The following is a 14,074-nucleotide window of genomic DNA, read 5'->3' as shown; positions in this document are numbered from 1 at the left end:
GAAAGTCATTTTTTTTAAGGTTGTATATTTTAATTAGTCCTAAGAAGCTGAGTGCATTTACTTTGGGTATTTTTTATTTGGGTTAGCGAATATATTATCCTCATGAGAGTTATCCCAAAGGGTTTGGCCAAGTCAGGAGCCTCTAATTCACATCATCCAAAAATTAAGTCAGGATGGAGGAACCACAGAAAGTCACGTGTTCATTTCCCTGTCTTCCGGCTTCTCTACACATAATTATCCATTGGCCTGTGATAACCACCATGTGGCTTATCCAGCCAGTAGCAGTAAGATTGTGTACGACCTAAACCATCTCTGTGTGCTTTTGATTCTTTTCCTTTTGAAGAAAGAAATGTTGGCCACCCCTTGTCTTTTCCATTCAAAGCTAAATTACTTTCTTTAAAGAAGTTATTTTCTAATCCTTTCAGTGTAACCTTCTTATCTCTTTAAAAAGTCCACGTGTCTCTTAGATACCGGCAGTGTTTAATGCGGAAGGAGAATCTCTCACCCTTTTTCCAAAATACGCTCCTACTTAAATACACTGTTCGCTTGTCTAGTGAACAAAATTGACATACCATGCCCATAACCTACTTCTTCCAAATCCCTTTTGTTTTTTGAGGGTGGCATTTCCTTTCACAATTTGAATGCATGCTTGTATTGTGAGATGTTTGCTGTTGTTTTTCTAGTTCCTTCTCAATTTATTAAAATCAAAATGAATTTTAATTCTCTTCACAAAGTGCTAGCAAATGCTTCCTTATGTAAGCAAAAAGTTAAAAAAAAAACTTCTTGATCCAGGTTGAGGACCATCAGTGAAGAATGTTGCTTAATTGCTAATCTGAAACTGATCCTTGCAAAACACGATTACCATGTATTCTCATTTTGATGATGAGCCATTGATAACTACTCTTTGAATATGACCTTGCGTATTTTATTATGTTTTATCAGTGGTGATTTGCTTGCAGCAGGATAAATTTTGATTTAAAATATGTTCTTTATTTTGTACTTAAAGAGGTAGAGACTGTCTAATTCCTGCTCATTTGGTATGCATAAATATGCAATGTCGAGACTTATGTAGATATCGGACAAATGAGTAGATCATAATTTTGGTAACTTCCAGTGATTCCTAAGAAACCCTTGGGTCAATTGGATTTTGAAAGAGACTGGAATTATTTTTTCAAACTGGGAAAATAATGGATAGAATTGAGTAAAATAAGAAGGAATAGCAACGAAAAAACCACTGTTGTTTGGTTTAATGAAAAATGACGTGGAAATCTCTACTAAAAGCAGAACAGTTTGAGAATGGACTTGGTTGAAAGTATAGTTTATTTATACCTCTGACATGCAGAAATAATGGATTATGTGCTATTTTAATACAGAGTGTATTTTTCCATCTGATTTCAGTAATAATGAATATAAAGTCACAAAAATGATCAAATCACCTGGGGTGATTCATAAAAGGGGAAAAAGCATTGCTTCAACAAATTGATGTTGTTTTACAGTAATAGGCTTCTTAAAATGAAGACGTTTATTACACACATATTTCTGATTAAGTATTCAACCATCTACATGCAATTACAATTTGCAGTAGCATATAAGAGACTTACCTTTTGTGAGATTTTTTAAGAGTAAAGTGCGACTCAACCAAGTTGATTAGATTAATAGATTACATTTGTGGCCTTAAAACTATCAGCATCCTGTGTGTGATCATCATGTGATGTTTTTAGGTCGTCGCTCCCCACGCTTTTGCTTGGCTCTCTCAACTTCGTCACCGGTGGGAGGACACCCAGAAACATTGCCTCGTTAATATTTGTGATGCGCAGTTGCAGTACTTCTATGAGTATTTAGGAAACAGCCCTCGACTAGTGATCACTCCTCTAACTGACAGGTAACAATGATAAGTTGGAGTTAGATGGGAAAAACCAAGCCCAAAGTTCCCCAGCATGGGTAAAGATGTCTGAGATTGAAAATAAAGGACTGTGAGAAAATGATGAACAAATTGCAAAACTGTATGAAAGCAGAATGTAAATGGCACTAATTGAGTGACATAGCAAATGTTGGTGTTAGAGACACGTTAAAGAGAACCAGATTAGAAAAGCAGAATTACAGATGCTATGTGGTATCCACATCATGAAATCATGAGCAGTTAATATGGCTCAAGGCAGCATCTTTGATCTCGGAGTCCATTCTCTCTGGTTATTTATGGCTAACACCCTGTTATTAGAAGTGTAAAAACTGCCTCCCTTTATTAGAAGTGTAAAAATGGGAACTGCCCATATTGAATTCATTTTTGAAGGATTACATACAGTGAAAGGAAGAAAAGAACAGAAATGATTCCATCAGATACAGTACTTCTGAAGCACTGTGCTGAGAACTGTCCCAGTGTCAAGCAGGTAGGGTTCCTGCTCTCTCAGAGCACACTTTCTAGGGGAGTGTGGTGTGTGAGTGGCTGGGAATGAAGAGGAACAGTAAACAAATTAACAAAGTTGTGTTAGGTGGTAATATATGGTGTGACAAAAATAAAACAGGATGATAGGTTAGAAAGCATCTTGAAGGGAGAGCCTGCTATAGATTGTACGAGAGGACATTTGAGCCAAGACCCAGATGATTACAAGGAGCCAGCTACGCACACATCCTGGGCCAGAAAGTTACAGGCAAAGACAAGTACAAAGTTTCTAAGATGGAAAGGAGCTTGGCAGGTTCAAGGGGTAGACACAGAGCCCAGTGTGGCTCAAGCCTGTCAAGGGAGCAAGGGATTCTTAAACGTTCGTTGCCACTTGACTCCAAGTTAATAGATACACACGGTCAGAATGTTGTAGAGGTAAGGATATGTCACATTGACGTGAGATTCTTTGTTTGTATTCCAACCTCTGCTGAATTATTTGGTGGGAGAAAGCATATTTAGTCCTTGGTATTCATGAAAGGGAAATCACACCTCAAGATCATGTGCGTGTTCCCAGTTATCCAGTTACCACGATGCCGTATACTTTATCTGGGAACGGAAGGGCAGACGGTTGCAAGTCTGTCTGTCGAGCTGGGTAGTGGTGGCCCTGGGAGGCTGATGGATTTCCCTCACTAGCTTTGTGATCTTTCTTGCACACACTAATCTGCTCGTGATGTTGTCCTTGATAAATCATATGGCTTCTGCAATTGTTTCTCTAATTCAGTTCCCTTTAACTCGTCTCTAACTAAAAGTCAGTGTTCACTATCTTAATTAGTTAATTTATGTACTGCTTTCAGGGTGAGAGATTAAACTTTGTAGCTTGACAAAATCGCTTGAAGAGTCAAAACTGCAAATGCCAGAGTCTGCTGTATACGTGCCCTTGCACATAGAAAAGGGGGTGGGGAGAGGCACAGCATACAGGAGAAATGGGGAAGAGGCATTTTTTAAAATTACCGGTGTGTGAGGCCAATAGCTTATTAACTTTTTAATTTAAAGACCACTATGTGGTTTATTTGGAAGTTAAAAGGAAGATGAATGTTCCTTTTATAGAGTGAATAGGGCTGTATAAGATGTTCGCACTATGTACATTTCTTTCCCATTTCATTCTTTGGATTGTTTACTAATTGTTTACATTAACACAATGCTGCCTTTCAAACACTTTCACTATGTCTTGTTTGATGCCGAACTTCCCCTTGTGTGGTAGACTAGACAGAGAGCATTTCCTTCTCCCCTATGTGGGAAGGTTCAGAGAACCAAGTCAACCAAGCTTGTAATTGAGAGACTTGGGCTGGAACACAGGTGGATTGGTTTGGGGGTGCTAAGCTGTTGTTCCAGAGAGACCCAGAATATAAGTCCTTTGATAACATGGCAGCTGGGGTCTCAGTTGTGTGACATTCCCGAGGAGGATGGTCCAGCTGTATAGGCTTCTGGGTGGCCGACATGCTGCCCGTGGTTTGCACGTTTGTTTCAGCCAGTGGGAAAGGGGCAAACGTCTCAAAGGAGGCATCCCAGGGTTAGCACACTAGTTTCAGTACATAGCATGTTGGCTGGAGCTTGATCACTTGACTGCTCCTGGCTGGAAGGCAGGGAGGAAAGGTAGTCTGCAGCATATAGGTGGTCCTATGTCAGGCAAAACTTGGAACCACAAGAAAAGATTAATAGGGGATAGTCTGCACCATAAAAAGTGCTATAATTCCTAGTCCAGGGGTCTTTCAATTCCATATTCATTGTAAGATGCTCTGAAACGTGATGGCTGTAAAATACAGAAACACTCTCCATTTCCATAAGTAACTGCTTCTGTCTGCATAGTACTTTGGATTTTTTAAGGCATTTACCTTTGGCCTTCTTAGCAGTCCATTGCCCTCACCACCTGGGCACCGTGTTGGGTTGGCTTTCTTAATAAAGTCCTACAATAAACCTCATTTCATGGAGGAGAAAACTGAGGCATGTTGATGTCAGAAATGTAATTTAAGATTATCTGATGAGTGGCAGAGTAGACACTAGTCCTGGGTCTTCCGTGTGTGTGTCTTCCCACTAGATCCACTGTCTGTACTAAGACAAAAATAATTCATGAGTCTGCAGAAACCTCATGTTAGGTCCTCACCGTTTATTAGTTTTCCTTCTTTTACAAGTATTAAATTCTGTCTTTGCATAATTTTCCTCAGTCTAAGAACCTCTGAATCTTTCCTGCAAAAATAAGTATTATCATAATCTAAACACACGTAGCGACACGTTCAAAATGAATTCCTGAATACATTTTAACGTAATAAATTGTTATCTTTGTTATATTTGCTTTTTACAGTGAAATAGGTATATATTATTTGCATACTCTGTATGTTTACATATCTCATCTCAATGTATTTATTAAATAACAGTTTAATGCAGTTAGTGCTTCATTCATTCATCATCCAAGATATCTATTTTTCTTTTATAAACAGTAGTTTGAGATGTCTGCCGTATTAATAATATGTTTACCTAGAAATATCAGAAATTCAAGGGCATTGCAAATTAAGTGTCATTTGTATTCAAATATGCAGCTCTTAGGAAATGAGACAAATAAAGCAGTACATTCTTCTCTGTTACTTTTAAACAGCCAAACTAAAATTAAATTTGATATTATCCTGACTCTTACCATGAACGAATCAGAGATGTGTCAGTATTTTGTGTTACAACCAGATTCTTAGACCATGACTTCTTAAACTTTAAAAAAAATTGGATTGTCCCTTACATCTTCTAGGAATCTCATAGAAGATCGTAATATTTGTGTTTTCTTTTGCTTAAAGGTGTTACATTACTTTAACTCAGTCACTTCATCTCACCATGAGTGGGGCTCCCGCTGGCCCGGCTGGTACAGGGAAAACAGAAACCACCAAAGATCTTGGCCGTGCCCTGGGCATGGTGGTTTATGTATTCAACTGTTCTGAGCAAATGGACTACAAAGTAAGTTAGTTATAAAATGATACATCCTAACAGTATTATTCCTGTCCTGGAATGAGTCAAACTAATAGCTAAAAACCCTTTTCTGTTACATTCTTAATGCCTCACTCCATCATTAAGTCCATAGGAAATATCTATAAGGGATTGGTGCAGACAGGAGCTTGGGGCTGCTTTGACGAGTTCAATCGAATTTCTGTGGAAGTTCTCTCCGTGGTGGCAGTACAAGTGAAGATGATACACGATGCCATCAGAAACAGGAAGAAGAGGTGAGCGGCATGTAGCTTCTTCCTGTTCTTACAAGTAGAAGGAGAACCTTAGAGCAATGCAGGAGACCTCATCTTCACAGTCTCCAGCTGCCTCTTCCTGTCCCAGGAGATGGATAAAATGAGAGAGACTGGTTAATTGTGAAGAATTATTTTGAATAACCTCCTGTGTTTTAGCCGCGTTTTTTAAGTGTTCATTACAACAAAGGTGTATCACATACTTTAATCAGTGGAAGAATAAGCACCCTCTACAACACGAAATCCAGTTAGTTATCAATTCTCAGTCCTGATCTTACTTGACCTTCAGCAGCGTTTGACACAGTCACTCCCTCCCTTCTGCGTGACACGCTTTCTTCACATCGGTTCCAGGACTCTACATCCTCCCGGTTTTCTCCCACCCTCAGGGCTGCTCCTTTGCTGATTTCTTCTCATCTATGAAATGGAGAGAAGTACAGTACCCACCTTATGGATTACAGTGAGAAGTAAATGCAGAACGCTTGGGCAAGTGCCTGACACATAGCACCATGTCAGTGTTAGCTATTATTTTTTATTGTTATTTCCTGACCTATTAATGTTGAATGTCACAGGCCTCAATCTTCAGGTGTCTTCTTTTCTCTATCTCTACTTGTTCCCTTGGTCATTTCATTTAGTCACGTGGCTTTCAATACCATATTGATGGTGCTGGCTACCAGCTGCCCAGACCTCCTTTCTGTGATATCTAGACTTACATATACAATGTCAGCAGTTGTCTTGGGCCATCTGAAGACTCCATGTGATGTCTCATTGGCCTCTCATATTTAATATAGCCAAAGTCGAAATCCTGGCCTTTCCACTAACGCTTGCTTTGTTAGTTGCCCTGTCCCAGTAGAATACACCCCCACATTCTTCCAGTTATTCAGGCCAAAACATTTCCAGATGGAGCTAGAACCTAATCGCTTCCCTACTTGGTGCCGCACTCTGAAAGACAAAACATGGTGCTTAGGGTTTGATGGCTTCATTTGAGAAATCAGTATTATAATACCCAGTTGTGGTTTTCTTTGTAACATTTTTGTATACAGTGAAATCTCATGTATCTGGCCTACCCATTGACTCCCATTTCTTAGGGTATTTTGCTCAGTTAGCTGTCTTATCCATAAGAACATGTCAGTCTCCCATCAGGGGAAGATCATCCAGCCCTTTCAAACTGTGAACCTATTACAGGAGTTTGCAGTTATTGTAGATACATCTGGGTATTTCTGCCTTCTAGAAAAATTCTCAGTCCTTCCACCACATGGCTCTGGGAAACCAGTTTCCTGTGACCAGATGTCTGCTGCCTTAACTACCCCTGAGCTAATGTCATGTTACAGAAGTTAGATTCTTCGCCTTTGATCCCCAGACATACTTGATTTAGCTTTTAGTCAAAATCTTCTTATTTGATGTAACCCAGGTGCCTTTGAGGCCATCCTTTCTTACGGAGATTGAGATAACTGATCAATGCAAGGATTTCTGAAAATTTCCAACCATGCTTCTCAACAGTCTCCATGTCTGCACGTATGTGAGTTGTACCTGTTCATCATCAAGCTAGCCCATGTGCAAACTGCTAGGCTCCTTCATGAGTTCATGAGTTTTATTACATTCTCTTTCCACTCAAGAATTTAAAAGATGGGACGGTGCCTCACCCACAAAGCTTTCCAGCATCTTGCTGGCTCTGCCCCCTTGAGGTCCATGCCTCTGGCTTATGGCTGTCCCTGCTCTGTTTAGTGGAAGAGTGCTCAGCTACCCTGCTGCCCTAGCCACCTGCCAGGCCTGTTTGCCTTCCCCAGCCTGATACTCTGAGAACGAAGATTTCTCCATTCTTACCTTGACTAAACACAATCCACCTTCTCTTCATTGTCAAGCATCTAAGAAACTCTTAGTCCTAAAAGCTGTGGCTGTCTCTTTTCCCTCCCTAGTCCGTGTTGGAGGCCCAGCTCCTTAACCGCTTTAGCCCTCCCCTTTCTCAACAGGAGAACGCCTTCTGTTTGTCTCATTTCCCTCCATTTGGAAGTTTCCTTCCACATGTCCTTCAGTTTGGCTCCTACTGCCCTTTACCGTTCCATTGCCCTGGCCATCAACAGGCTAATGGCCCTTTCAAAGCTTTCTGAAAATCCTTCACTGCTTCTCCAATACCTTCAAGTCATGACAATAGGCATAGTCATAGCTAACATCTGTTGAGTATTTACCAGGCCCTAGGCACTGTACTCTTAGCCATTTATATACATAATCTCTTTTAATCCTCATGTAATCCAATAAGGTAGGTAATATCATTATCCTCCATGCTTCTTCTTTTTTATTAGATGAGGGAATGGAATATGCATAAAGTGATATAGCTGGTCTCTGAATGCTCCCAGTCCGGCCCCAGAGCTAGCTGTCACAAGCACCACACTAATCTACCTCTCAGTGGTGGTCAGTAGATATTTGTTGACTAAATGGGAGGGAAGGAGAGATGGAGGGTGAGCAAATGGACAATATAACAACAGAACAAGGAGTCCCTTTTTTCTCTTAGCATGGACATTCTGCATCTGTACGGTATCCCATTCAAGAAACTGCAGCCCATGTTGAAGGCAAAAATGGCATCACCTTTCATTAACTGTTAAAGTAGTCAAGTCCTCATTTTTATATTCTAGCATACTGCAGCCATGCTAAAACACAAAGGAATACTTGCCATACTTGTAATTCCTTTGGGGGAAGGGAATGTATTTTTAATAAACACTCTTCAAAATATGTATGCTTATGAATTTTAAAGAAAATTACACAGCATAAACAGCTTCCTAATAATAATTTGCATTTTGCATTGGTTTGCATTTGTCAATGTGCATTCATATTCAGTGAACACATTTAATTCCATCAACATTCTTTTTCTGGTAGATTTGTATTTCTTGGGGAAGCTATCACACTGAAGCCATCAGTTGGAATATTTATTACTATGAACCCAGGATATGCTGGTCGAACCGAATTACCGGAAAATCTCAAAGCTCTTTTCAGGCAAGTGTTATGCTTTGTGGGTTAGCATCTGGAGCACTCATGTCACCTAACGTTGCTGGTTTGCACTGTTAAATGATTTGTTTTTACTTGGGAATTTCTGTGGAAAACCCTTTATTATATCTTTGGGATCCCTTTATAGAGAGAACTTTCACCATGATAAATTAATTCTTTTGAAATATGAAACCAGGACTGAAAATCATTCCTTAAAAGTTACATAGTACATTTGAACATTTAATACTAGCTCTTTTGTCATGATATTTTTATTATAAATATAATCTTCACAAACTACAGAATATTTGGAAAATACGGAAACGAATAAAGTTACCACTTTACCACCCAGAAATAATGATCGTTGTATTTTTATCTAGTCTCTTATAATTCCTGTTTTATGAGGTTAAGATATTAGGTTAGATTTTCATTAATTCTCATTTAATATGTTGACATAAGTAGTTTGTCATATTGTTGAAAATTCTCTGGAAATACCATTTTTTGTAGCTCCAAAATGGTCTCTCCCAGGGCTCCTCCATAATTTTCTTAACCATCCCCTGTTGTCTGACATGGAGGGCTTGTGTTTTTCTTTTCAGTTTTTTATGATCATAAAGTAGCCAGCCGTACACATCCCTCCACATGAAGTGTTATCCTTATTTCAGGTTATTACCCAGAATAGATTCCTACATGTAGAATTGGTGACTGATTAAAATCTTGATCGATGATCTGCTTTCCAAATGTACTCTGACGGTTTATATGCTTATTAGCAGTCTGTCAGAGAACTTGTGCTGTTGTATACAAACCTGTTCTGATTTAAATCAACTTTGTTCAGGTGTAATTTCATGTAATAAAATGCACCCACTTAAGTATCCAGTTGGTGAAAACACTACCACAATCAAGATATGGAATGTTTCTGACACCCCCAGACATTCTCTTGTGCCTCTTTGAAGTTAAGCCCTCACATCACTGATGTCCTTTCTGTGACTCGAGGTTAAATTTGCCTCTTCTAGAGTTCCTGTAAACGAACCCCTACCATATGTTCCTGTTTGTGTTGTCTGCTTCCCTTGGACATTGTGGTTTGGGGATTCATCTGAGTTATCCAGCATATCGCTAGTTCCTTCCTTTTTGTTGCTGATGAGCATTCTATTGGAGAGACATACTACAATTTATTTATCCATTCACTAGTTGATGGACATTGTTTCCAGTTTGGGGCTGTTATGAATAAAGCTGCTATGAACATTGATGTACAGTCTTTCTGTGAATATATGTTTTCTTTGGGGTAGATATCTATGAATGGAATTGCTAAGTCACATGGCAGGTGTACGTTTGACTTTATTAGAAGCTGCCAATATGGTTTCCAAGATGGCTGTACCCTTTTACACCCTTACCACTAATGTATGAAAATTTCTGCTGCTCTACATTCTTGTCAAAACTTGGTATCGTCAGTCTTTTTAGTTTTAGCAAATCTGATAGATAGGTAGTGGTATGTCATTGTGGATTTAGCTTGCATTTCCACGATGGTAAATAATGTTGAAAATCTTTACATTTAACTTACTGACCATTCCCATACCCTCTTTTGTGAAGTGTTGTATTCTGCATACAGTTTCTTTTTTGCAATACGTGGGCCTCTCACTGTTGTGGCCTCTCTCGTTGCGGAGCGCAGGCTCCGGACGCACAGGCTCAGTGGTCATGGCTCACGGGCCCAGCCGCTCCACGGCATGTGGGATCTTCGCAGACCGGGGCACAAACCCGTGTCCCCTGCATCGGCAGGTGGACTCTCAACCACTGCACCACCAGGGAAGCCCTCTGCATACAGTTTCTTTGTTAAATACACATATTGCAAATATTTTTCTCTCAATTTGTGGCTTGCCTTTTCGTTTTCTTAATGGTGCCCATCAAAGATAAAAGTTTTAAATTCAATAAAATATTATTTATCAATTTGTTTCATGGTTTTTAAAAATATCCTGTTTAAGAACGCTTGACTCGCCCCAGGTTGCAAAATTTTTCAACTATGTTTCTTTTAGAAGTTTTTTTTTTAATAGGTTTTATGTGGACCCCCCCCTTCTTTTTGTTAATGTGCTAAACTGTACTCATTGATTATTCAAATGCTAAACAATTCTTCGAGGTTGTATTCCTGGGATAAACTCCACTTGGTCAGGAGATATTATTTCATATGTATTGTTGGATTCAATATGGTACTATTTTGTTGAGGATTTTAAAATTGATGTCATGAGGGACATTGCTCTGTAGTGTGCTTTCTTGTCATATCTTCATCTGGTTTTGGCATCAGGGTAATGCTGACCCCATGAATGACTTGACATACGTTCCCTTCTCTGTTTTCTTCAGAGTTTGTGTAGGATTGGTATTATTTACCCCCTAAATATTTGATAGAATTAATCATGAAGCCATTCACCCATTTGGGCTTAGATTTTTCTTTGTGGGAATCGTTTTAGTGATCAATTAAATTAATAGATACAGAGATTTTCCAGATTTTTTTCTTCAGTTAGTTGTGATGATTTGCATCATTTAAGGAATTTCTCTATGTTATCTAAATTGTTGAATTTATTGGCATTAATTTGTTCATAATATTCTCTTATTATCTCTGGTGATGTCCTGAGATCCATGTCTGGTAAGGGTAATTTGTGTCTTCTCTCCCTTTGTTTCCTTGATGAGCTAGAGGCTTATCAGTTTTACTTTTTAAGAGTTCTTTCGTGTTTAAAATATGTGTCTTTGTTCACGGTCTACCTTCAAAATAATATGCTACTTCACATATAATGTAAGAACCTCTGTAGTTTTTAGTGTGATGTCTTTAAATTCTTTTAAGCTTAAAATTTGCTTGTCTATCCATCTAGATGTTTAAGCATATTTCATTTGTATTCTCTTTTAATTTTTATATTATGACTTTTCAAACGTACTTCATCTGTTAAGGGCTTATTTTGGTAAGTAGCATGGAATGAGTATTTAAACAGAATTCTTTTCCGTTATAGTCAATTATTCTAGCAACTTTTAGTGAACATCTTCCTTTCCTCATAAAATAGCTTTCTCTCTAGCATAGCAATTTTATAATGTTCATTTTCCTTGAAAAAAACATTCTAGAGAATAACTATCCTAGAAATAAATGTAATGATTATAGAATATTTTCATTTGAAAATTGTACATCTCTGCAGTACTTTTACATTTGTATACGGTTCATCTTGCATCAATACATGTTTTCATTTGGGTCTTAAAATTGGGAATTATTTTGTGAAGTTTTCATAAATTTGGTTTAAGTAAGTGCAGACTCATTTGTGTATGGGGGTCAGGACTGGTGTCAGCAAAGTTTGAAGGACAACTGGTGATGAAAGTAATGTTCATGAGCGGAAGCAGCATGCCTGAGCCTTGAGAGTATCATGACCCCCACCATGTGGCCTCAGCTGTGTGCTTGTACTGCTCAGAACCTTAGTCTGTACCTCAGTACAGTACAGATAAGAAGAGTAGCCACATCAAAGAGTTGAGAGAACTGAGTGAGAGTGCCTGAAAAGCTTTTAGCATCCCTTATGGTATGAAGACTACTCATTGAATATCAGTTGTCAGTGTTAGTGGAAGTACCAGTGAAGTAAATATGCTAGCCTCTTCCCTCCCCTATTGACATAAAAAACTGTGGGAAAAAACGTGAGGCTACTTTAGGTAGAAGCAGTGAATAACATAGATCCAGAGACTCAGGAATGTTTAGGATGAAAAATTAGATAGGCTTACAGTAGACTGTAATAGTATTTACAAAAAATAGATGGGTATATATTACTGGAAAAGTCTAAAATGACAGGCTTATTTACTCTGGCTCCTTCTTTGCACTGGACTTCAGTTGAGTGGAAGTTTTTCAAATGTTGCTTTTTTTTTTTTTTGTGGTACGCAGGCCTCTCACTGTTTGTGGCCTCTCGCCTTGCGGAGCACAGGCTCCGGACGCGCAGGCCCAGCAGCCATGGCTCATGGGCCCAGCCGCTCCGCGGCATGTGGGATCTTCCCGGACCAGGGCATGAACCCGTGTCCCTTGCATCGGCAGGCGGACTCTCAACTGCGCCACCAGGGAAGCCCTCAAATGTTGCTTTTAATGGTAATTGTCCTGCGAGAACTTTTTGGAAGTCTCCCTCCAAAAGGAAGGGAATTTGAAAGTTATGTTTTGATAAATTTTCAGCTTAAAAGTCTAACCAAGCTGGCCACAGGCAGTGTTGGAGATGGCTGGTATGAGTTTGAAAGTGCTGATGGTTAACTTTTTGTTGCTGTTGTTGTTTAATTTTTTTAATTTATTTATGGCTGTGTTGGGTCTTCATTGCTGCATGTGGGCTTTCTCTGGTTGCGACGAGTGGGAGCTACTCTTCACTGCAGTATGTGGGCTTCTCATTGCAGTGGCTTCTCTCGTTGTGGAGCATGGACTCTAGGCGTGCAGGCTTTTGTAGTTGTGGCACTCAGGCTCTGTAGCTCTGGCAATGGGCTTAGTTGCTCCACAGCATGTGGGATCTTCCCAGACCAGGGCTCGAACCCGTGTCCCCTGCATTGGCAGGCGGATTCTTAACCACTGCGCCACCAGGGAAGCCCAGGAGCTGATGGTTAACTTTTCATGAATTTTGTGAGGTGGCTGTAAAGCACAGGTACTAATAAAAAAACAAATTATATAAACTTTTGATTAACATCTATTAAAGACAAAGGTGATAAGCATTCAAACTCATGATTTCCTAATTAGTTTATCAATACTTGCGCTCTTAGGGTACTTGTGTCTATTGTGTCTGTATGGTGGTGTACAACCTCACATCTCGTGCCAGCTGCAAGTTTAGTGATACCGTGTTGGTAGATTGAAATCAGCCACGGTGGAGGTATTGATTCCATGGAAGTCAGCAAACATTATTTTTTGGAGAGCCAGTTGTTAACTGTTCACCAGCACAGCACTGGCCACAAATAAAGGCTGGCCTCTAAGCACAAAACATCACTCATCTTTGTGCAGTGACAACTTGAAATGGAAGTTTACCGATTGTACCCACAGATTTCCCTTCAGCTCCTACACCCGTGCTTATGCCATTTGCATATTTTCCACCTTTTTCTATGTGTCTAGTAACTCCTGGGCATTTTTTAGTTGAAGTGAAGGGTCTTGTTAGCTATGATTGACAGAGGTAATTGTGACCTGCTTGGGAATGGTTAGAATGTTGGTACACATTAATCACTGGGTTTCAGCCATTTGTACTTATTACCTTATTGCATTTTAAAACAAAATTTCATATTTACTTTGTAGACCCTGTGCCATGGTGGCCCCTGACATCGAGCTAATCTGTGAAATCCTGTTAGTTGCTGAAGGTTTTGTGGATGCACGCTCACTAGCCCGCAAGTTTATTACATTGTACACGCTCTGCAAGGAGCTCCTGTCCAAGCAGGTGAGGGGTATTATGTTACTTTTTCTGGGTTTTTACACCCCATTAGA

The 14,074-nt window shown here is 39.5% G+C and overlaps 1 protein-coding gene across 1 annotated transcript in view; it reads left to right on the top strand.

Annotated features, from left to right (window-relative positions):
- Window positions 1-14,074, top strand: part of DNAH11 (dynein axonemal heavy chain 11) — a 313,588-nt gene that overhangs the window by 124,607 nt on the left and 174,907 nt on the right. Inside the window, 5 exon segments of the mRNA XM_060020402.1 lie at window positions 1,722-1,882; window positions 5,221-5,377; window positions 5,495-5,640; window positions 8,524-8,640; window positions 13,889-14,027. Of these exon segments, the coding sequence (XP_059876385.1) occupies window positions 1,722-1,882; window positions 5,221-5,377; window positions 5,495-5,640; window positions 8,524-8,640; window positions 13,889-14,027 (720 nt within the window).

Source organism: Delphinus delphis, chromosome 9 (assembly GCF_949987515.2).
Source record: "Delphinus delphis chromosome 9, mDelDel1.2, whole genome shotgun sequence".
Classification (NCBI taxonomy): domain Eukaryota; kingdom Metazoa; phylum Chordata; class Mammalia; order Artiodactyla; family Delphinidae; genus Delphinus; species Delphinus delphis.
Note: the sequence above shows the minus strand (reverse complement) of the source record. Positions and strands in the feature narration are given on the sequence as shown.